We start from the raw sequence: 25,958 nt of genomic DNA, 5'->3' as shown, positions 1-25,958 counted from the left end.
GTACGTAAACAAGAGCGTGTTTCTAAGTAGTGTACAATTATTGAAACATTTTGATATTTTTCCTAAATTTGATAAGCAAAGAGATGCCACAATACTTAAGCTTTCATTAAAAACTGAAGAATGCAAAAAATAAAACAATCTTTCATTTTATAGGGAGAAGCAATAATCGTGTTAATTTTGGATGGTTGCCGGAAATCTAAGGATAGTTCAAGTTTAAAAGACAGCTTTACCATTTTATTATTTTCAATTTGTGCCTGAATTTGAGACAGAACAATAATCCTAAAAAGTGTCATCAGAAGAGATGAAACACAGGCACAAGTCATAGTGTCTAAAAGCGAGAAATACTTACAAGTAATAATTTGAAAACAAACAATAATGAGTAGCAGTGATTATGAAGAGTTCAATTTCTTTAGAATTAAAGAACTTTGTCAAATGATTTGGGTATGCCAAAGTTAAGAAATTTTACACAGTGTTTTGTTAATGAAATGCAAAATATTATTTAACTACAGAATACCTTGATTATTTTATAGAAATAAAATACAAATTTTAATTTTATGTATCTTCTATATCATACTTTGAAATAAATAATTTATAATATATTTTCATTATGCATACATCTATGGACATTGAGCAATTCATTTCCTTTTAAAAATTATTACTTAAAAGTACTACAAACCTAGGTACTTGAAGTTGGTTGTCCTCTGACACTGCATTTTTACAGAATTCCTCAAATTTTCTTTTATAATTATTTATTATTTATAAAAATTTTGAAGTGATCTTTATATATCTTTGCATATGTGTGTGTGTAGGAATATATAAATATTTAGCTATTCAAATAGGTGATAAAATTGTTTTTAGCTTTGTTTATCATCAATGTACATGTTGTGGTATCAAATTGTATGAACTACAATATTTCCCTTAAGAAACAAATGAACAATATCTTACTTTGTATGCATATTCTTATTTTTCTGTAGTCTTTTGTGTTAATAACTTGAATAACCAAGTTTTGATTTTCAGACTCAAGGAAACCAAAAAAAGGAAAACAAGACCTGTCTAACATTTTTTTCAAGAGCATACATTTTATTTCATTTTAACAAATTTTACCATATAAACTAACATTTAAAACATGTTGCACAATCTGTTCATCTATGTTCACTTTATATATATATAAAATAAGGAACTAGGAAAATTAGAAATATTTATTAGAAGAATTATTAGAAATATTTCAGTGGCCAATATCTGCAACTTTTCTTACTTAAAAATCAAAAAGATGAGGCTGGTCTCGTGGCCAAATGGTTAAATTCATGTAGCCTGGGGTTCTCCAGTTCAGATCCTGGGCACGGACCTACTCACCGCTCACCAAGCCATGCTGTGGTGGCATCCCACATAGAAGAACTGGAATGACTTACAACTAGGATATACAACTGTGTACTGGGGCTTTGGGGAGAAAGAAAAGAGGGGAAAAAATTAAACAGTTATACAAAAACTATCAATAATTAATCAATTTAATATTAGCCTACTGTCTTAAAGTTGCCCAAAAAAATAAAAATTATAATGTAAGCCAGTACCATAGGTCATTTTTGATACATAGGATTACAAGAATTCACAAGATTAAACTTTTATAGAAGATATAACTTGTGAAATTTCATTTAAACTATTTTGTATTTCAGTAATCCTGAACTATTTATTAAATTAATTATAAGTTACTGGACTCATAATACTAATGTAGAAATTTTTTAAAATTTAAAATGGAGACATTTAACCCATCATGTATTCATTAAAATATTGTGCTAGCATTATTTTTACATGGTGGTAAAATTGAGAAGAAGGCATAGAGTTACTTTTAAGCTAAAACTAATCTACTCTAGTTAAAAGCATCCTCTAAATATCAGGAATAGTATATGAACCCTTTTTAATAGAAATGATCCTCTGTGTTGTGAAAATTTAAAGATATTTACATCTAAGTGATGAATCTGTTTATCTCAAATCTAAGCCATTATCTAAACTCCCAGTTAAACTCTTTGATTATGAGTTACGGTTTTCCAGAGAAGAATATAGAAAAGAAGCACATATCTTTTGAAAATTTTTCTCCCTTTTTTCTGGAACTGTTTATCTGGATAAAATATTCGAAGAGTGTGCTCGTAATGAAAGAAGAGTTTTTTATGATCAACTAATCCCAAAGTTTCCCCCAAAAGGTGAAAAAAAGGGAGAGAAGGAGAGAAAAAAGAATTGACGGAAGCCAACTTCAGCCATATATCAATTTACCACCGTAAAGGCTAATTATCTTTTCTTTTAAGGAAAGGAAAAGGCTTAGATGCAGGAAAAACATATTTTGACACACAGATGACCGAAAGTCATATTAAAGTGTCTTTCTTCCTCAGCTTATAAAGATCACTGAGATCTTGTTAGAAATATGTATTCTCTTTGGTGTTTAAAAATAAAAATTTTACTAAAAGAGTGAAAAAGTAGTCCCTTAAAAATGCCATTGGAGATCTCTTATCTTATTCCATACGATTTTTGTTCCCTTTTTTTTTTTTTTCGTATTTAGTGTTCAGAATGAAAGTAGGTAGGAAGGCAATTAAGGTTTTAGTGTACAAGAAGGGAAACAAAGCCAAGAACTTAATTAAACACCTTCTCTTCTATATTCCAAAGCATCTAGTAACTCTAATACATTACCCTTCTTATTCAGCCTCAGAGCTATCCTGTTGTCTTTCTCACATCTCATATACGGTATCTTCCGTTTTTAGATTCTTCCTGTCACCTCCAATAGAAGTTTATGTATTACATTGGCTAAATAAATTTACTTAATTAAAGTTAAAATTATAACTAACTTTAACCATTTAATTATATGCTGCCATCATGCATTAACTTATTCACTCAATAAATATTTGTGTACAGGCATGGTACAGCTTCTTATCAGTGTAGAAGAAGAGTCAGTGAGTCAACGTTAAATTTCCTACTTAGTAATTTTCTAAATCTATGTGACAGATTTAACAGTCACTCGGAATGAAACTGATTCGTTATGAAAGAGAGGGTGACACTGAAAGAATCAAGGAAAAAGAGAATCTAAATAGCAACAGAAAAAGAGGAAAGTAAAAGATACTTTGAATGTGTTCAAAGAAATGTACACAGAAGAATTTGTGCGGATGAAAACCTGGTGTATCAAAGAGAGACATAATGTCGCCTAACACTGAGGGTCTCACTCTGTTGTTCCCCCAGGTGCTGGATATTTGGTATAAAATTTCTTAGTTTTACTGCTGGAAACTATTACTTTGCCTGATATACAGCTCTTCAATTGCTTGCGTACTTAAAGAGATGTGATGAGGATAATTGTTTCCATTTTTATTGAATTTCTTTTTTAATTTGAAAAGGGTTTAAACTATACCTGGAATATTTTAAAGTAAATGTATGAATATTTATGATAAGCTTGTTATGACCCAATTTGTTGAAAGTTATTTTTAATTTCCTTCTCCAGACATGTTTATGGTCAACATAGGCAACTTTATTTGATTTATAGACAGCTTTCATAGAAAAAAGGTAATGGAAAAAAAATCTCTCTAAAAGTTCTTTTATAATCTGTGTAGTAAAATGATAATAAATAATATTGAATCAAAAGTAATATCCATTCTTTTTCTCTTGGAAGCCATGAATTTTACTCATATTCATTTGTCAATGTATTTAATTCTTATTACATTCTGCATCATTCTCAATATAGCGGTAACAGCATAAGCATCAAGCCTCTAATTTTTTTTTTTTTTTTTGAGGAAGATTAGCTCTGAGCTAACATCCGCTGCCAATCCTCCTCTTTTTTTTTTTTTTTTTTTAGCTGAGGAAGATTGTCCCTGAGCTAACATCCCTGCGCATCTTCATCTATTTTATATGTCTGACACCTGTTACACCATGGCTTGATAAGCAGTCTGCAGGTCTGTGCCCGGGATGTGAACCCGCAAACCCCAGGCTGCCGAAGCAGAATGTGCAAACTTAACGGCTGTGCCACCAACCTTGCCCCATTAAGCCTCTAATTTTAACTACTGTGTCATTTGCTCATTCCTTTAAAAAGCATTATTAACAGTAATTGTGTATTATTCACAGATATTGGCTGACCTAGAAAATCATGCATTATTTAAGAACGATCTGGAATGTCAAAAGCTGATTCTGGAAGCAATGAAATATCACCTATTGCCAGAAAGAAGAACTTTAATGCAAAGTCCAAGAACTAAACCTCGAAAATCTACAGTTGGAACTCTGTATGCTGTAGGAGGCATGGATAACAACAAAGGTATATAATTCTAGATCTGTATATAATAGGCACCCGGTATCACATCATGACACGATTTTAATATTGTAATCTGTATAACACAAACAAACCTCATATTAACTTTACATCTATTAAGATTTAATACTAAGGGAGTAATTGAAAGAACATCTCTTCAGTTTGTAATTGCTGATTCTGCTTCTTGTTCATCCTAAAATCCTTTGTCTCTTGAGCGTTATGTACAAGATCTCATACGAAAAGGAAAAGTGATTTAAAGCAATTAATGAGAAAATACAGGCCAAATAACTTGCGGGATATATTGGGAAATATATTTCAATTCTAAGGAAATGCAGTGTGCCAGGCACATGCTTGCTGAAAGTAATCTTATGAACAAGAGAGCTCCTGCTTTTGAGGAGTTTAGAATCTCCCACAGAAGTCGGACAATTAAGTAGACAATTATAAACGAGTGTAATAACTGTGGCAGTTATTTACAAATTTAATTGTTTATCAATTTTGCGCTTCTAAAGGAAGAGCACGATTTGTCTAAAAATTGCACATACACATTTGAAGATTTTCTTCTTACTTTTTCTATAGCTAGTAGAAAAAAAATTTCCATAAATATTTGTTCTCTTCAGCCTTTCTTATGTGGGCCTTAAGTGTCTTGCACAAGTACAAAAGACCAGTAATATAACTATCATATGTTTGTGTTTAATAAGTGATATAATTATCCATAGTATATTTAATATACATGTAAAAATACAGTTGGCAACAAGAGAGTGTGGTCACATATTCAACTTCTACTAAAGGAAATTTTTATTAAAGAATCAGAAGGAAGCAACGAAATGTACTTCAACCACTGCGAAGTGAGACCCAAGACAGCAGCAAAAGGGAATCAATTTATGTAATCAACGGAGAACGACACAGATTCCCACTTTTTGTCTGTCAAGAAGATATCTCATGGCTATTAGTTTTTGCCAGTTTAATTTTGCAAAAAATTTAAGTGCTGTTTACTAAGATGTTGATTTCTAGTAATTATCACATTAAGTAAGCACTAGAGTATTAACATAAAAAGAAAGCATATCAGTTAAAAAGAGTAAATAGCTTTTTGCTTTAAGAACTAGGGAAATGGCATTAATCTCTCTCCCTCCCTCCCTCCTTCTCTCCCTGTCTGTCTCCCTCCATTCCTCACTCCTTCTTTAATATATGTTATTACATAAGAGAACATGTCAGAAGTTTTTTATTTTAAGAAAAGAGATAGTGGTTTAAAAACCTCTTTTTTAAAGTGGTGAAACAGAAAACATCTTTCAGATAAAAATCTGAACAAAACATAGTCAGAAATTATACTAAAATGCCAAAGAATTTTTTTCAAGCTAAGAAAACAAACCTATTAACCTCTATTTATGTTGTCCTTATGAAAGTAAGGAATACCAAATAACATGCAACACAAGATACAAAGGCTCATCTTTTGTAGCAGAAGCACTCAACTTTATTGCAACATTGGAGTAGGTTGATTTTGCTCATAAAAGTAAATACCCTGATTTCCAATGACTTTCAATAAATGAATTCATCCAAGTCTCAGATTTCATAAATGGACAGTAGTTTTATATGTGTTTATCAAATTTTGAGGTCAGTGAGTGGCATTTGTTTTTAAAGAACACTATTCTACAAAAAGAATGCCCATACAAGATCAATTCCATTTGTAAATCTGTACATGACAACATTTTTTCTTTAAAAGAAGAAGAAGGATGGAGGGGAGGAGGAGGAAGACGAGGAGGAGGGAAAAGAGGAGGAGGAGGAGTAGGCGGAGAAGGGGAAGATTAATTGAATCTGGTCAGCCTTTGACTAGAATTGGACAATAAACAAAAAATTAAAATTAATACAAAAATCTCTATACTATTAAAGAACCAAAGGATATGACTAATTTGAAATTTTAAATCTGATGACTTTTAATTGCTATCCCCAAAATAATATGAGAATATGGAGTCTATTGAGTTAAACTGCCAGCATTTGCCAGCATTTGAATTCCTCTAATCTTACACAACAGTCTTATGAGATTGAAGAAATTCTTTAAAAATTGAACTTTCTTAGAGATTCTGAATCTCTTTCGTTTTCGAATTGGGTAATACCATGATTTAGTTATTTTTACACTTCTCCAGGAAGTAGAGGCTTAAAAGAGTATGACAAGACAGGGAGTTTAAAAAGATATTCCTACTTAACAACGAAAAACAAACAACCCAATTAAAAAATGGGCAGAGGATCTACATTGACATTTTTCCAAAGAAGGCCCACAGGCATGTGAAAAGATGGTCAACATACTTCATTATTAGGGAAATACAAATCAAAACTACAGTGAGATATCACACCTGTTAAAATGGCTGTTACCAAAAAGACAAGAAATAACAAGTGTTGGAGAGGATGTGGAGAAAAGGGAACTCTCATATGCTGTTGGTGGGAATGTAAACTGGTTTAGCCACTATGGAAAACAATATGGAGATTCCTCAAAAAATTAAGAATAGAACTATCATATGATCCAGCTATTCTACTTCTGGATATTTATCAGAAGAATACAAAAACACTAATTTGAAAAGATATATGCAACCTTATGTTCATTACAGCATTATGTACGATAGCCAAGATGAATGGATAAAGAAGACGTGGTATACGTATATGCAGCATAATACTATTCAGCCACAAAAAAGAATGAAATCTTGCCATTTGCAACAATATAGACAGACTTTGAGGGTATTATGCTAAGTGAATTAAGTCAGACGGAGAAGACAAATACTGTATGATTTCATATGTGGAATGTAAATAAAACAAAAAAATGAAGAAGAACAACAACAAAAAACCAGACTCATAGATAGAACAGAGAATAGTGGTTACCAGAGGGGAAGGGGGTTAAGTGGTTGGCAAAATGGGTGAAGAGGGTGAATTGTGTGTTGATGGATGGTAACTAGACTTTTGGTGGTGATGACTTTGTAGTGTATACAGATGTTGAATTATAATGTTGCACACCTGAAACTTATATAATGTTATATACCAATTTTATTTCAATAAAAAAATTCCTTATTAAATCAGTAATAAAACAAAAAATTATTTGAAGGAAACTTTAGGAATTCTTGCTGTGTCCTTAGCTCTATAGGAATTGGACATTAAATATATCCAATTAACTTAAGATAAAAGTCTAACACTTAATACCAAACCTCAGAGAACCTAGTTTCCTGGTGAAGCAGAAACTTATAGACGCCCATGTTTCAAGGGATTTAAAGAGCAACTAGGATATTTTCAAGGTAATCCCTTGTATTTGCATTATGCTTTTACTGCTTAGAGAGTATTTTCTACACCTTATTACCTTGTGTCATCTCTAAATAAGCCTTAAGATTTTATCATAAAATTATGTCTCCTTTTCTTGAAAGGTAACGAAGAAAGAATAAAAATGTAAAAAAAAAGGAAAAATATAGCAAAAAATGGAAATTTATTTTGAGTAACTAATTTAAAAAATAATACAATACAATATACAGTGCTCAGTGAGTTTTTTTGGAATTATTTACATATTTATTTCGTGCCTTAAAAAGGGCTATGTAAACATTTCATTGAATTCCTCTTCAGCTTCATAATTACTAGGATTCAGATGATATCTCATAGGATCAATAAATTACAGGTATGACCCTTGAAGATTTTCTGTAGATATTATGAAAATTAAGAGCACCATTCTCCCCTCTGGTGTTCGTCTTGTATCCACATATGTATGCATTCAATCACGACAAGCATTTTTTGCACATCTATTTTGTGTCAGGCTCTGTGTTAAGAACTTGTACATCATGGTGAACATTATGAATTATGACCCCTACTTCAAAGAGCTACCAAGGTAATCTGGGAAAACACATCATAAACAAAATAGTTACACACAGAATGAATGTTACAAGGAGGGAATGGCAGTACAGTGAGTACAATGCTTGGGGAACAAACCTGGTGTAGTCTAGAAGAGTAAAGCAGTACAGAAACATTGTTTCTTGTTGTTGTTGTTGTTGTTGTTCTAGCCAAAATCTAAAGAATAATTAGATAGTAATTTATCAAGTTGTTGGAGTAGGAAGGTGATCGTGGTGGTAAGTTCTAGACTGCAGGGCCCTCAGATGTGAAGGTTTACAGCTGAAGGAATGTGAGATGTTCAAAATATGGAGAGAAATCCTGTATCACTGGAATATAGCCAGCAGGGAAATGAAAGTGTGGGAGTGGAGCAAAGACACAGAAGACTTCAGTGAAAGGCTTAACAGGATCGATTCTGATTGAAACTCCAGGGGTCTTAGAAGGCAGATGATGTTCCTAGTGGAGACAGTCAGCTTTGAAATCAGAGAGGTGCCTGCTCCAATTCAGTACTGTCACTTGAAATCTCTAGTCCGTTTTACTCTTTCTCAGCGTTATATTCTGTTTCTATAAAAGATGTAATGATTACATGAGATGGAGTGTGTAAAGAGGTTAAACTAATAAAAGCCATTCCAACATGTTTGTTACCAAACAGACTACAAAAGGACTCAGCAGGAACTCAGGCTGACCTTCCTAATCACATTATGACTTAAGGCCAAGCGGGCTAGGAACTTTGGAGGCATGAGATGATAGGAGTTCTACGAAATAATAGTGATGTGACTCAGGAAAGGGGATAAGACAATAAGATATTCATATAAATTGCAATTTATATAAATGGCATTTATATGAATATTATGATGTATAAGGTAAATGCCTTTTCTGCCAATGCAAACAACATTCAAGAAAGGGGAATCAAAGGAGAAAAAAGAATCAAGCTATAAATGGAAGTTTGTAGTGTGTTTTAGAAAGTATGATTTAATTCACTGCTATAACAGGAAATTACTGAAAAATAAATCTTCAAGAATGCGATAATTTATAGCATAATTTAAGGCCAATTAAAAACATTCATATATTTATTCATATTTTTTCTATTATGAATGAGAAATGAGGGGACATATAAAATTAAATATAGTTTTTTAAAAGGCAATAAATAACAAAATCTGTTTTTATAAGGAGAACAACTTTTTTAAATGGTGTCAATTGAAATCATATGCAGATTTAAATCAATGTGGTAAATTGTATCAATAAATTTGCTGTTGTTTTGGTAAGAATTTTATTACAAATCACATAGGAATCATCATAAATCCTCTAGAAGGTTGGCTTAGAGGTAAAACACTAATTTCTTACTCTCAAGTTCTTGCATTGACTTATATGTAACGTGTGATTCCTATAAACTAGGAAATAAAATTTGATGCTAGTGGTTAATGGAAAATATTTGGAGCAAAATATCTCTATTAGATTTATATCATGATGTTGACTAGGCAATTCCGTGGAAATAGAAATAGTTTGGTTTCATACTCATAGAAATAGTGTTTTTTCGAAGATAGCTATTTCATTCTAATTACAAACATGTGTTGAAAATCTGGTAAATGTACAATAGCATAGGTAAGAAAAGAAAAACTATGAGCTTATAACTTAAATACAATCATTGTTACCATTATTAAGAGATAGTGTATTCCTTTCCCCAAATTTCGAAGTATGCGTGTGTATGTGTTTGTATACAGCCATAACTATATATCTGCATTTATATAGAAATATAACTATTTACATTTATCTTTATCTGTCTCTGTGATGATCTAGACAGGTATCCAAATATAGGTCTATTTAGATTTCTTAGCTTACTTAAAATTGTTATTTTTGTTGCTTCTATTCATTTACATGTGTGAATTTACATTTCATTAATTTTTTAAATACATCATTCAAGTAATTGACTAATTCTTATTCACATGGAAATGTCACAGTTTGTTTGAGCTTAGACCTACTATTAAACGTTTGGTGGTATCTAATTCTTTTTCTGTAATCATGCCATCATTAGCATCTGCACACATTAAGAGTTTTTCCCAACCTTTGAGCATTTCCTTGCACAGATTACTAGATGATAAATTACTGGGTAGGAAGTTAAAGCTTTTGTGACATATGAGCCTATTTCTTTATAGAAAGTTTATAAGAAATTATAAGTAAAAAAGAAATACAATAGTGCCAGTTTCAGTGCCTTGTCAACAAATTTTCTGTGTTAAAAAAATTTTTACTATGAAATTTTCTATCATAACGAAAGTAGAAAGAACTGTATAATGAACCCCCAAGTCACTGCATTTAGATTTCTCTTGTCATTACATTTATATTTCCCTCCTCACTAGAGAGATTGAACTTTTTTGTATTTTGAATTTTTTATATGCATAATCATGTATAAAATGAAGAAGCATGACATATTACTTCCTTCTTTTCCAGTTATTACATATTTTATTTTAGTTGCTTGAGCTAAATTGCCTACACCATATAGTCTAAAGTTCAATAGAAACAGCTTATGGAGTACTCCTCTCATTTTCTTTATTTTAAAGAGAATAATTCTAATATTTTACAAGCTTGCTGTAAATATCTAGTAGGTAGCACACCATACGTGGCAATTCCTGAAAGGATGATGAATACTGTATATGAAAACAGATAGAGGCTATGAATAACATTCAGTTCTCTCAGCGACAGTTCACTTTCTTTTAGACAGACACTTAAGAGCAAAACACCTGCTTCCAAGCAAGGATTGGATGATTCGATACTCAGATGGAGTGTTTGTGAGGGCTGCCCTATTCCGCGTTTGCCTTCAATATTTATGTCAGGACCGTTCATCCTTGGTGGGCCCCAAATGCCATTTTATTTTCATCTCAGAAGAACTAACTCTACTAATTTTTAGCATCTAAGTTGCCATCTTCTGCCTGCATTTCTGCCTCTTGTTGTGTATGTCCTAGAAATCAGGAAATGCCCAGAGAGGATAAGCAATGTTGTCCTGCTGTGCTCTTTGCTGAGTTTAAAGCCCTGTCTACCTTGGTGGCTCTGAACTGCAGCTTTGTGTCTGTCTTCCTCGTCCCATGTGTCTGCCAAGAAGGCCTAGCCATAAAGTACTTCAGGGCTCTCAGCCGCGCTGCTTGTCAATCAGCCGTTTCTCCAGGGGAAAATGGCAAAGAATGTTAGGCTCATTTCACTTCACATCCCTTCTATCTGGGACTTTGTCCTCTTAAGTGCTAGCTGTCTTTTTTAGTCTCTAATGTCTTTAAACAGCTAATTTTTGTGTTTTAAAACTGTCGCTTTATAGTTACTCTTGTGGAGATAGTTTGTCTGATGCAAGCTAATCCATCATAGTTAAAAGCAGAGGCCCCGTGAATCTGTAATTTCAACATTGGCTGTTTCTAAAACTTCTCTTTGAATTTTTTTGAGATTTATATGATAATTGTTGATGTTCTCATCTTACTTGATTATTTTTTTATCTATTATTTCTTTAATTATTTCACATACTTATTTTATATCCTGTAGCTAATAATTCTAACATCTAAAAGCTTGATGGTCTAAGTCTGTTGCTTGTTGTTTTTGACAAGCCTCATTTGTGTTAGTTTCATTCCTTCTGTGTTGGATGACATTATTTTGAAATCATAGTAAATTTCATTTACTCTGTGGGGATTTGGGGGGCCTAAATTCAGGATTCATAAATCAACCTAAATACAGAGGTAAACTGAGGCAAGCTGTAATTACCAGAAATTGTTTGTTCTGGAATAGCAAAGGAATTGCAATTCAGAAACACAATCTGTAGCAAGCTACAGGCAAATCCGTTGAGAGTTTGGGGTGGGCTGTATTTATGAGCAAGGAGTGCAAAGATGGGGAGTCCAACCAGAGTCCAAGAAGTAAGTTAATTGGCTCAGGATGGGGAGAGATCCTTGGCGGATTTTCATTGGTCAGGAGATAAGTTTCTGTCATCTCCAAAGCAGGCATTTACAAGAAATCAGTCTCTAGTTTCTTAAACTTTATTTTCCTGAGGACACATGCATCAGATTCTTCTTTCATATCCCCCAGTTCCATTTTAGATTAAAATTCTTTCATGCTTCCCTCCAGTGAATATGCGTTGGCTTCAACCAGGAACTAGGGCCACCACTGACCTGCAGGTTTGTCAGTCCTCTTCAATGCTCCAGGCTTAATGCAAAGTCTCTGGATCTTTCTCCCACTTTATGTTAGACCCAAGGCAGACGTTTCAGATCCTATCATAGGTGTAAACATCTGCCCCAAGGAAATGCTGGCTTTTGTACTCAGTTAGCTCTCTCAGGTTTCCCCTCACTTTTCTTCAGCTATTTGGTTGTGCTCTTGAACGTCTTCCTTATTTTCGTTTAAGTCCAGCAATGCCAAAAAAAAAAAAAAAGTGTTATTGTTGCAATTTGCCCAGATGTACTGGTATAATTAGAGGGCACTTCAGCATGTCTTCTGCTCTAACAAGCAGAAGCGTCCATTTCCTTCTCCATTCTGAATTTTCTCCACAGATTACTTGTTTTAGTTTTATGTTCTACACTTTTTGGAGAGGAGGTATTTTGTTTAGAATTAAGCTATTGATAACCTGGTTTGTTCCCATTTTTCACATAGCGTTTATAAAGAGACCACCGACATTTCCATGGTTAAATAATTTTTGAGTATTCACTAATTTGGTATACTATATTCAGATATAAATTCCACTCTAAAATGGAGTTAATGATGCTATTTCAGAGTATTAGATTATGTTGCGTAATAAATTAGAATAGCTCTGATTACAATGTAGATGATGACTCACCAACAATTTGATCGAATTCCCACACGTTCTTCTGATAGTAAATGTAATTTAAATTCATAGCTGAGCTTAAATAGAAATTTATAGATGTCTTGGATCTGAAAGATCATTAGCAAATATTCAGAACTACAAGTATAAATTCACAAGTATATTTGTTCTAATGTAATAGGTTAATTCCCTTTTCTAAATTATAAGCAACTTGGAAAGAAGAACTTTACAGTTATAATTTCAGAAACACTTGTTACTTATAGTAGGCTTGCAGCAAATATTTGCTATATGTAAATTACAACTTATTTAAGTGATCTTAGTGGGTGCCCAAAATGAACAAATCTTATATAGATACAGATATAGAATCTATATGTCTATTTTATATATAGTAGATATACATAACTATATATCTACTATAGAACTAGTTCTCTTTATCTAGATATGAAGGATTAGCTTTGAAGTATAATATACTATTTATCGATGTAAATTTTATATTAATATAAAATTCTCCTTTATTTATAATCTTGTGAAGATTTGAAAGGCATATTATAAATAGAAGATTAGCGTTACCTAAATAATTTTCCAATTAGGACATTTCAAGCAGAAAATATATTATGAATCTAGGATATTTGTCCTTAGTACCTGATCATTTGGGAATGATAAAATTATTTCATCAGTGACATATATTTTAAATACCTACTTCCAAACACCATCACGTACAAAATTTCATTTACTTTGTACAACCAGCTCATGCTGAGAGTATATTCTTGATCATTTTGATTCTGACAGAGGTTAAAAAACATTCTTAATTTCTACCATTTAGTAGAAATTAAGGTAGAGTTTAAATCTAGGGTTCTGTGTAATTCCAAAATTTGTGTTATTTCTTCTACGCTATTGCCCATAGTTAACCTATTTGTGATGAGATGTGCTGAGAGTGACTTTTTTAAATGCCACCATAACAGCCTGACATACTCTTAATTCTTAATATCTGATTTTTCTTTAATATTTTACAGAAGTTTAGAACTAGTTCTCTAGTGTAATGGATGAACAAAAAATACCTGGCCAGGTAAATAAACCTTATTTGATGATTTTAAAGAACAGGTTGGGAACATAAGAAAGTAGATAATTGAAAAAATTAAATATGCTCTATTATATTTACTTCTGTTTCATGTTTTGTAAATTAATTTTTGCATGTAGAATTATAAATATTTTAACTATTTCCCCCAATTTAAAATTCTCTATTTGATCAATTTCTCATGAGCTTTACCTTTTAATAACATATCTTCAAAATGTAACATAACAGACATTGCATTAAAATTCAGCCTGTGTTTAAAATTTTTATTCTTAGGATAGGTATGAAGAACTATTAAATTAGTATTTTTAAATGCCAAGAAATGCGTATGCTTAAATCTCCAGAAAACTTATGTATGTGAATAAAAATTTATAAAGATCACATTCAATATGTACTTTTGAAGTTAAAAATCTTATTACAAATATTCCAAAACACTCACTTTTTTCATTTAACTTTCATGTGTGTATTATTTCCTCAAAGAACAAAGAAAAGCAACTTTCAGATATGAAATATAAAAATCCTATTTTTCGGTGAGTAAGTATATCTAGGCTGAAATACATGGTATAATTATTAAATAAAAGTTCTATGATTCAACACAAGATCATTTCCTACTATAAAAAACTCTTAATATACTGTCTGGAATATACCCTATCAGCAATATTTCCGTCTAACTTGGCTTTCAACTTCAGTCTTCAGAATTGCTCTGCCCTCCACAGTTAATCCGTTATCAAGGACCATCTGATTTACATCAGCATTTCCACTGCCTTAGTTGAAGTTTTATCACCTACGCCTGCAGGCCTGGGATAATGCATGTGTTTCTCAAATAGATGTATTTTTTCTTACAGCTCATAAATTAGCCAGATAACGATCTCCCTACATCCAGTCTCTCTCTAATCCCATTCATCCAGCTCACTAATGCAAATCAATTTATCACAACTTTTAGCAGATCATTAAAACACAAAAATATAAATAAAATAGTAAAATAAAATTAAAAACCTTCATTAGTGCCTCATCCCCCAGGTAGAGCCCACGATTTTTCACCAGTGTAATGTCTATCCTTCACCATCTAGCATTCCAAATTTAACCAGCAGATTTTTCCTATTTTGTCTCCATCAAAAATGTCTTGGTAAGAGACCTCTAATCTTTATCAGCTTTCACCACTCGCTTCCTCAGATTCCAAGCTCCACACTAGTTGCAGTACTATCCTTACGCATACATTGTCATATGCTTCAGTGTCTTTCTCATTTTATCCCCCTTTCTCTGCTGGTCTAACCCTACTGTAATATTCTCTCACCCTTGGCTCCTCAGTTAGCCTTACATGTGCTTCTTCTATAGCTTAGCATTCTGTGCTTACAACTTTCATTACATCAATTCAGTTCTATTGAAAACATGTTTTTAACATTTTTTATTATCCCAAAATATTATAAAATTCTTAAACACGTAAAGAGTTAAAAGAATCATATAGTAAACATCTATATATTCAGCTAGATTTTATAGTTAATATCATGCTACATTTGCTTTATCACCTAATTATCTACCATCCCTCTACTCATCCTTCAATTTTTTTTCTTCTCAAAGCCCCAACACATAGTTGTATGTTCTAGTTGTAAGTCTTTATAGCTCTTCTATGTGGGATGCCACTACAGCATGGCTTGATGACCACGGTGTATAGGTCTGTGCCCAGGATCTGAACCAGCGAACCCTGGGTCGCCAAAGCAGAGCATGAACTTAACCACTCAGTCAAGGGACTGGCCCCCATCAAATTTTTTTAATACATTTCAAAGTTGTAGACATAAATAATTTCATCCTAAATACATCAACATGCATATTATTAACTAGATTTCAACATCTTTTTAGAGCCTTTAGGCAAAATTAACCTACAGTGAAATGCACAAATCTTACATGTAGTTTTTAGTGAGTTTTGACAAATACATACACCTATATACCTCAAAACCCTAACAAGATCGAGAACATTACCATTACTGCAGAAAGTTCTCTCATATTCCTTCCTAGTCAATCCCCAGTTTCCACATCTCCAAAGACAATCACTCCTCTAAACTTTTCTCAATTTAGATTAATTTGGCCTGTTCTTGAATTTCATAGGAATTTAATCACAGATTTTGTACTCTTTTATCTAAGGTTTCTGTTAATCAGCATAATATTTTGGTTATTCATCCATGTTGTTGTGTATGTCAATAGTTCATTCTTTTTAATTGCTTACATAGTCATCTGTTTGTCCATTTTCCTGTTAACAAACAACTGGGATGGTTCCCATTTAAGCTATTCTGAATAAAGCGACTGTGAACAGTCATATATAGGTATTTTTTGTGGCCACTGCATATTTATGTTTAAGAGATATATAAGCTGATGTTATAAGACACAGAACTTGCAAAAAAGTATGTGTGGAAAACATGACAGAAAATATTTCCTTACTTCCTGAAAACTGTACAAATGTATGACGAAATAAATCACAAAAAAGCTGTTTTCACTATGGCTAGTTATTACTAAACCTACTTGCTTTTGCTTTTTCACAGTTTTTGTTCTACTAGTAATAACATTTCACATGTTGGCTAACAACCTAGATTTTGGCATTTTTTATGCGTATGAAATATTCTTTGATATACCAGAACTTTAGGACGTATTTTTATTTAATGTCAAAGCTTTTGAAGAATTTTTTGTTAGTTCTGTTTCACACTCCGGTGGTCTTGATGCTTGAATTTTAAAGAATTCTTTTAAGAGCATGCAGCATGAATGTGGTTCAGAAATACAAATGTACACTTGTAGATAATGATCTATACACATAATGATATACCCACCAAGAGATGACAATAATGAGAGCAAAGTGCATGAATAAACACCAAAAGGGATAAATATATTTAACTTAGTCTATTACACTGGAGTCATATTAACTATACATATTATTCAAGGAATCCAACCATACTTGCTGAGAGAGGGGGAGAGAATCATTTCCATATTGATGCCCACCTCAGTTTTCCTGGTAAGCAAGACATGGGAGGAGTGAAAATGCTGATACTTCAGAAAGTCCCAGGATCTGTGTTATATGGGGAGTATAGTCATACAATTAATTACCTACTTTTTATTTTATCTAAAAGCAAATTATACAAAAGAAAACTAAGTATTCCATTTTGTATCAACAACAAAATACCAAGCCAAAAATAAATTTCCATACTAGATTTAAACTTCTGAAAATATAGCTATGTATGTATGTGTATATTTATCTAAGTCCACATGGATGTGCATTTAGTAGAAACATAAGTGATTTTTAAGAAAACAATTTTAATTATTTCAGGACTTTTGGCTAAATTACATACTTTAGGCCTAAATCCTTACCAACAACCCCCAATACTTCTTGGTGCACGACATTTACTCATTTTAGTAAAATTGAAACAATTAGAGCTGTGTGAGCCTTGTAATCTTTAGCAAGATAATTAAGTATTCCAAATGTAAGTACTCTTCGTATACATAATGAGAACAATGTTACATATCTTCTTGAGACGTTGTGAGAAATATCAAGACAAGAACATATGTAAACACTTAACTGAATGCTGATTCAGTAAATGATGGTGGACCTAAGATTTTGAAATGTTATATATTATTCTCTGCTGGCAATTTTTGTTCACATTTAAGCCTCTAGTCGTTGGGATAGAGGCTTTTGTGGTTCACGGAACAAACCCAGCTAAGAAGAAAGGTCTCAGTAGTAAGCTTTTGACTTCTAGACAAAGTTCCTTTTGACAGGAAGTATATGAACCACATGAGTTTACTTACAAAAACATACAGTTATGCTTTTGCCCATGTGATTTGCATGTATGTATTTCTAACCCTTTATATTAGCCATTGTTTTCTAATTTTATATACGTCAAAATTTCAATGTAAACATTAATTTAATCTTTTTCAGATAAGGATTTTAAACAGCTATTATTCTTTATTATAAGAATAATTAAATTAAGTGTATTTTATAGCAGTTATATAAATGAATGATTTATACTGTTCTTAATATTTACTTGGTCTATAATCAGAAGGTTCTAGTTAGAGGTGTTTTTGTTGTACATAATGATAATTTCCTTTTAAGGGACTTCTTTATAGGAATCTCTACAGGTGAGCATTGCCAATGTCTACCTTTGAAGCATGGGTAGGAATAAATAACTGTTTGATATATTTGGCAGTCTTACTAATTACAATTCTATTAGATTAAAATTTTTTTATAGGTGCTCACATGCTGAAGAGAATATGAGTTTCTGAAAATTCTGCTAATATTGCGTTTTCTCCCAAATTAGGAAAAAATAGACTTTTAAAAAATCTCTGCCCCAATAATTGGAAAGTATTATTGGATTATAATTGTATCCCTTCTGGGGCTGGTTCCACAGTATTTCTTGGGTTCCTCGATTACAAACTCGCTCTTCTTGGACTATCTAATTCTGCTACAAATGTTTGTTGAGTACCTACTAATTTCCAGTCACTGCTCTTAGTGCTGGTAAACTAACAGTAAATGTCCCTGGCCTCTTGTAGCTTAAATTATACTCAGGAGTCTATAAACAAACATACTAGTTAGTACAGTTGATGTGATGACTAGTTATAGAGACATATAAAGAAAGGGGCATGGGGAGCACAGAATGAGGGGAGTGTTGCTATTTTGTGAAGGTTGGCTGGGGAAGGTCACCCAAATAAGTTAAATCTGATATACAAATTGCTCTCTGGAAATTCAGTTTCTTTCTAAAATGAAGGTTTCTTTGATTTATAGTGACCGATAAACATTTGCTAAGTGCCATTTTCTCTGAATATTTATATTTTATTGATATTTTAAGACCAAGGGTTGGCAAACTACGGCCCACAGGCCAAATCTAGTCCACCATCTGTTTTGTACAGCTTTAGTTTTTCTATTATAACGGTTGAGAAAAATCAAATAAAGAATAGTATGTCATGATGTATTCAGTGAATATTTACATTTTGTGAAATTCAAATTTCAATGTCCATAAAGTTTTATTGAGATTCACTCATTTGTTTACCTATTGTTTATAGCTGCCTTCACTCTATAATGACCATATGGTTGCAACAAAGAGACCCATAAGGAGACCCATAAAGACTACATTTTTCACTATCTGGCCCTTCATAGAAAAAGTTTTCCAACCCATTATAGAAGAAAATAACCCTTTATAGCATATTTCTAAAAAACATGTGGTGTCACATTCCTTTGACCCAACTCTAACTTATTGGCCAATGCAGTGAGCAGTTTCTGTGCACGTTTTTGGCCCACTACAAGCCACCTGCTGGTCCCCCTGCTCATCTGCCTAAGAGCATCCTTTGAGATATTGAGAACAAGCTCAGACTGCATGGCCCCTGCACAGAAAGCCCAATAATGCAAGATAAGGATGGGGGTTAAAGCTCCAGAGGCCACCCTCAACCAACCAAGTATAGAAGTCTGTGACTCTATTATCATTTCACTTCCAGCATTATCACTTTTCCTTTTTATGTTCTACTTACATCTTTGTTGACCAATTTGCTCTTCAATTATTCTTTTTTTGGTAAAATGACAGTGGGTTTATCATTAGGAGACAAAAAGGCAGCCCAATAGCCTGTGTATGAACTCCATAAGAGTTGTGCAATGACCATTCACCTGGAGACTTTGAATGAAGTGACGTGATTGGTCACTGATCATGACTTACGTCTGTCATTTAAGTAGCGACTTGTGGACTGAAGAGCTAGTAGCAAAGTTTGTACTTTGTGCAGTTACTCACAGTTAGTGTTTTGCGGTAACTGAAATTTGTTGGGGGACTGGTGTTATTTAACTAAACCAAGGTAACTGAAATTCATGCATATCAGAACCACCCAAAGCAAGGACTGCCTATATTTGAGGAACATTGTAAAATTATGCTGCTTGATATAGAAAAGTAGGACTAGAATGTTAGTATGAGAGGCTACAGCAGCTGCAAGGTCCTGCTTATAGGCATAAGCCTATGAAAAAGCAGCCCTCCTCTGCTTTGGCTGAAGGGGAATTGAGATTTGGTTGGAGAGGCACTGCTGTCTTGACACAAAGTGGCCACAATGCACTTTCCTACATGCAGTATGGCAGTGGGCAAGCAGAGGGCCCCTGGCTTGCAGTAAAGCATTTATAAGACTATTTAGTTCCAAAGAAAGAATAAGCAAAGAGTTAAAAGAAGAAAATCTTTAAAATTGATATTCATTGGAGGTAAAAGAGAGACAGTAATAAGAAAATTGCAATATTACGTTGTTCTGTTTATCATCTCATGCATGCTAGCTGTGAACCCTAAATGCAGCCTAGTTAAAGCTATACCAAGCATGCTGATGGCATGGCAGCCACCCTTCCCTTAGATGGTGATTGATCGAGTGGACAGGAGAAGGAGAATTAAAACCATCCTTTCTTCCTATATATTTGCCTTGCCTCCTTGTTGATGGCCTCATTTCAGCCACAGGTCAATTACTGATTTTCATTAGCATCTGGGTGTATGATCGGACAGCCCAACAACATTCATGTGAACTCAAAGCAAATTTTCTTAATATAGCTAAGAAAAATATTGATGAAAAAACATAAAGGAGAGGAGAGCATTAATTCTTAACTATAAATTAAAAACAATTTCCTAGAGATTTTTTATTGAATCATTTTCTTATAGAGAATATATTATGGTATTCTAATATTTAATGTGTGCTTTGGATTATATTTAAAATTTAAACATTATCTAACTTTAGGGGTAAACCTCTGATATTTTTCTTTTTCTGTTCAAAGGACTTGGTTAGATTGTTTTATCTTAAATTTGTCTCATCAGTCTTTGCATCACTATCAGTATTGTTAAAAGGCAAAAAGGGAAAGTGAAATAGATAGGTGGAATTAACCATCTTGACCTTATTTTCACTACCTTGGCTTGAACTGGACACGCAGCATTATCAAGAACTTTTACAGAACAGCTTTTCTTACTGCAATTCTACAACTGGATAATTTTTAAAGCATTTAACTCAATAGTTATCATCATATGGCTTTAAAAAAATGATTCACTTACAATTGTGTGTCAGAGAAACCTGAGCATTTGCAATTAGGTGAAGGAAATAACTTTAAAATACTGTATGACCTTTTCTGAAGAAAAGCAATATAATAAAAGAAAGCTTATTCTCCCATCTTTGCCCTTTTGAGTACTGCCCTACTTGATGTCTGCCTCAGTAACTCCATTCAGTCACTTTGGTTCCACTTCAGTGCATTTTCTTTGAACTTGAAGTGTATCATTGGAGATTACCAGTGCAAGGTCATCAGTTTGCACCAAGCTATAGAAACAACTCAAAACCATGAATAACATCATGTCAGCCTAAGCCCAGTATTTTTTTTTCGGACACAAAGAATTTTCTTCTGGAATACGTGTCTACTTACTGGGCTGCTAAGAGATATTTTAAGGGAGAACGATACTTCCCCAAGTTCTCAGGGGAAGAACTAAGTCAAGTCAAGATATCTGCTTCCTTAACAATCTTTAGAATCTCAAAAGATGCTCATGTGTTAAGTTAAATTCTGGTTATTTATATCATGCCCAGTCTTCAGACAAAGGCAGGTCAGCTCCTGGAAGCCATGTTTTTTTATTCAAGAGTCAAAGAAGGGTCTCTCAGGTGAAAAGTGATTCACTTGCCAGTGAAGTTTCCTTTCATAGCCTCATCTTCACTAGAAAGACACAAAGCCTAGTGACTATCTTGGCAGCAACCATTTCTGGTGACTCTTCTAAGGATGGATCAGAGTTAAAATTATAAGTCAAATCCTTCAAAATTTATTCTAGGGGCTGGCCCAGTGGCATAGCGGTTAGGTTCCTGTGCTCCGCTTCAGCAGCCCAGGGTTTGCAGGTTTGGATTGCAGGCACGGACCTATACACCACTCATTAAGCCATGCTGTAGTGACATCCCACATACAAAATAGAGAAAGATGGGCACAGATGTTAGCTCAGGGCCAATCTTCCTCACCAAAAAAAAATATATATATTCTAATAATAACTTTATTTAGCCTCTTGGTAGCAAAAGGATTTGAGCCACATCAGTGTACATCTGGTAGGTCTTTCAATTAATATAAATTGAATAATGAATTAGTGAGTTATGATAAAATGCCTACCATAATTATAAATTCTTGAGTACTCAGTACATTCTTTTTATCAGTCACCCTGTGAATGTACAGTAATGATAATAAATGACATTCTATCTCTAAATTAAGTCTCCTTTTGCAGACCCACAGGGGAGTAAGTCTGTGAGTGTTTGTGCAAATGTTTCATACTTACCAGATCCTAATCCTCCAATGTGTGGCTCTTCCCTGGCAAAGAAAAGGAGACTCCTCCGGGCTACCTTAAATTACTTCTGTGATGGACATCAGAGCGAATGAGAAGTAAAATACTTAGAAATAAGTAGAAATCACTACACTTTCACCTAATGTGGTACTAATGTAAGACTTCACTTTGACATGAGTAAATGTCAGTAGATAGAGAGCCTGCAATTAATATATCTAATTCTAGTAAGGGTGGGTACTTGTTTATGAAAAAGGCAAAAATGTGTTTTCCAAGAGTTTAGAGTTTAGGTGAAGATCAATGAGACCGCGTTTTCTTTTAGCACACTTGTGAAAAGGCGTTTCAGTGACCTGTATTCCTGCCATACAGTCAGGAATGCTAGACTAGACCCCACTTTCCTTTCATTGCCCAGTGCCCACATTTTCAACAGAAGCTAGAAAAATTCTAATAAATCGTATATGGAAAGTGTTTATTGGGGCATAAAGCATTTTAATAATAATATAAATAGCGAGGGCTTGGTTCATTTTTCGCAAATGTTAGTTATGAAAATAAATATTTGATTTGAAAATGTCAAGTGGTGTAAGTTTATGTTCAGTGAACATTTATTAAGAAAATGAAAACATAAAATATACTTGTAATAATGCTTTACTATGTGTGTTCTTTTGCTGTAAATTTATTTTAATATATGAGCTCTTTGCTGTAAAATGGTTTCTGAGTATTAATGATAAAAATAATAACGATAAGCTTTGGCTTACCTTTTGAAAGTCTCTTTCCTATGACATCATTAGCAACACCAAAAGCTGCTTTCAAAATAATGAATTGGTATTTCAATTATAGAACTAAGACATTTGTATGGTAAAATATTTAAAATAGGAAGTTACAAATCAAAATTCAACTCCTCCTATTTCCTAAATTTCCTATGTATTTTGCTACATACACACACACACACACACACACACACACACACACAGACACTCCACGTCTCCCAAAAAAGTTGCACTGATATAATGTCAAGAAGCTGGTTTTGATGTCAAGATCAAAATTACACATTTCCTAAATTTGTTGGAAAACCTAATAAAATTATTTAATTATTATGAAGGCTTAAGTAAATTTTCCAATGTTTACATGCTATTCATATTGCTTTCCCATTAATTGCCTGCTAATGCCATTAGCATATTTGTTTTAATGTTTCAAGTTTACTTTTTGATTTATAAAATCTTTATATATCAAGGAAATTCACCCTTTGTTATATTTATGAAAAGCTTTTGTTGTTGGAGCCTGTTCGGTGGCATAGTGGGTATGTTTGCACACTCTGCTTCAAAGGCCCATGGTTTGCAGGTTCGGATCCCAGGTGCAGACCTACACACTGCTCATCAAGCCATGCTGTGGTGGCATCCCATGTATAAAATAGAGGAAGATTGGCATAGATCTAACTCAGTGACAATCTTCCTCAAGCAAAAAGAGGAAGAATGGCAACAGATGTTAGCTCAGGGCCAATCTTCCTCACCAAAAAAAAAAAAAAAAAAGTTTTTGTTAATGTTCTCAGTCTTTGGTTTTCTGTTTGTTTTTTTTGTGTATTTTTGATGTAACTATATTTTATATTTAGATGGTTGGTGATCATATATACACATATATATTAATATTTACTTTATAACTTATGGGTCTTGTGGCTGTCGCTCATGGCCGTTTGCTCTTAAACCCACCTAGAAGTAAAAATTAATAACCTACTTTTTCATCTTCCAGAACATTTGAGGTTTTGGTAGAGTGTGAGTGGGGGCAGTTTACTTAAAGTCTCTCTATTTCTGTTAATGAAAAAAGAATCACTTAGCAAGTTCTGTGGCCGTGTGTGTTGTGCTTTAGTCATTGGTTCATCTAAAATGCATTCTGGCATAGAGAGTAAGGCAAAATCCGAGTTTATTTATTTATTTTTCTCCAGAGGATAACTAGTTATCTTAGCACTATTTTTTTAATAATAAAATATTTTTGCATTGATTTGAACAGCCACTTTTATTAGCTTATAAATACTTATATGTATCAGGGTTATTTCTGGCTTTCTTTTCAGATGCATTAACATAGTTATTTTACTTCATCATAAAGCAATTTTTTAAAAATCTCTATAGTTATATGATACTTTTTAGCATCGGGTAGGCCATTTTTCCCTCAGGACTCGTTTGTATTAGAGATTGTCTGGCCTGTCAAAATGTATTTCCTAATATTTTACATTTGAATTTCCAGAGACACACAAGTATAATTTTATGAATACCTTATACAAATGTTGTTATTATATTAATTATGTAAGATAATCATTTCTGCAATAAATCATCTCATTCAAAATTAGTATGATTCTCGGGGAAAGCCTGGTGGTGTAGTGGTTAAGTGTGTACGTTCTGCTTCTGCGGCCCGGGGTTCACCGGTTCAGATCCTGGGTGTGGACATGGCACTGCTTGGCAAGCCATGCTGTGGTAGGTGTCCCGAATATGAAGTGGAGGAAGATGGGCACGGATGGTAGCTCAGGGCCAGACTTCCTCAGCAAAAAGAGGAGGATTGGTGGCAGATGTTAGTTCAGGGCTAATCTTCCTCAAAAAAAAAAAAAGTATGATTCTTTCCATTCATTAGAATTGACATCTTTCAATAGAGTTTTAAATTTCTTTATCTAGAACAGGCACCTATCTTGCTAATTTTATTTTTAGATAATGTGCTTATAGAAGTGCTATTTTTATTTTAAATAGGTTCTTCTGTTCTTTATACAATCTTGGTGATTTTTTTTTTTAATAATTTTTTTTTTTTAAAGATTTTATTTTTTCCTTTTTCTCCCCAAAGCCCTTCCGGTACAGAGTTGTATATTCTTCATTGCGGATCCTTCTAATTGTGGCATGTGGGACGCTGCCTCAGCGTGGTTTGATGAGCAGTGCCATGTCCGCGCCCAGGATTCGAACCAATGAAACACTGGGCGGCCTGCAGCGGAGAGTACGAACTTAACCACTTGGCCACGGGGACAGCCCCCATACAATCTTAGTGATTTTTATTTTCATAAAGAAATTGCATTGGTTTTTCTGTTTTGCTTATCTGATTTTCCAACTTCCAGAAAGCTCTTATTTTTTTTCTAAGGTTTTAAAGATAATAATGTTTGTTAAGGTTAACAACCACATAAAATACAAATGATTAAAATTATGTTTTATACTTTTGTTTCCCTTGGCTGTGAGCCAAGAAGTTGGCATCCTTTTGTATTTCCTGATGTTAGTGAATTGGTTTAAACTAAACATAATGATGTATTTTTCAGATTTATGTATCTACTTCAAAATCCAGCATCAAGCTTAATGATATATTTACATTTATATCTCTATACATAGCTGTATATCAGTCTATTACCATTTTACAAATGGTTTATATTTATAGCAGAGAGAAATACGGAATTTTGTGGGTAATTTGGCACATATGAAATTATTTTGATGATTATGAAATGTTTACAATGCCATCCTTATAAAACATAACAAATTATCTAAAGACTTTTATTTGTTCTTGAAAAATATTTTCCCTGCAATAATACCTTTTACATAAGTGTAAGAATGTTATCCCAGAGCTGTATTTTTCATAATTATGTAAATATATGAAAGTCAATGAAAATCTTATTCTGCAAAAGATTCAAGAAATAAGTCATTCCTTATAATGATATTTCTTTAAAGGTTTAGGTCTTATATTTTAAGT

General features: G+C 33.1%; 1 protein-coding gene across 2 annotated transcripts in view; it reads left to right on the top strand.

Moving 5' to 3' along the window:
- KLHL1 (kelch like family member 1) overlaps positions 1 to 25,958 on the top strand; it is a 333,689-nt gene that overhangs the window by 237,088 nt on the left and 70,643 nt on the right. For both annotated transcript variants that reach the window (XM_070240346.1, XM_014732127.3), the window contains exon 6: positions 4,093 to 4,279. In XM_070240346.1, the coding sequence (XP_070096447.1) occupies positions 4,093 to 4,279 (187 nt within the window). The remainder of the gene's footprint in view (positions 1 to 4,092; positions 4,280 to 25,958) is intronic.

The sequence above is a fragment of the Equus caballus genome, chromosome 17 (assembly GCF_041296265.1).
Source record: "Equus caballus isolate H_3958 breed thoroughbred chromosome 17, TB-T2T, whole genome shotgun sequence".
In the NCBI taxonomy this organism is placed as follows: Eukaryota; Metazoa; Chordata; class Mammalia; order Perissodactyla; family Equidae; genus Equus; species Equus caballus.
Note: the sequence above shows the minus strand (reverse complement) of the source record. Positions and strands in the feature narration are given on the sequence as shown.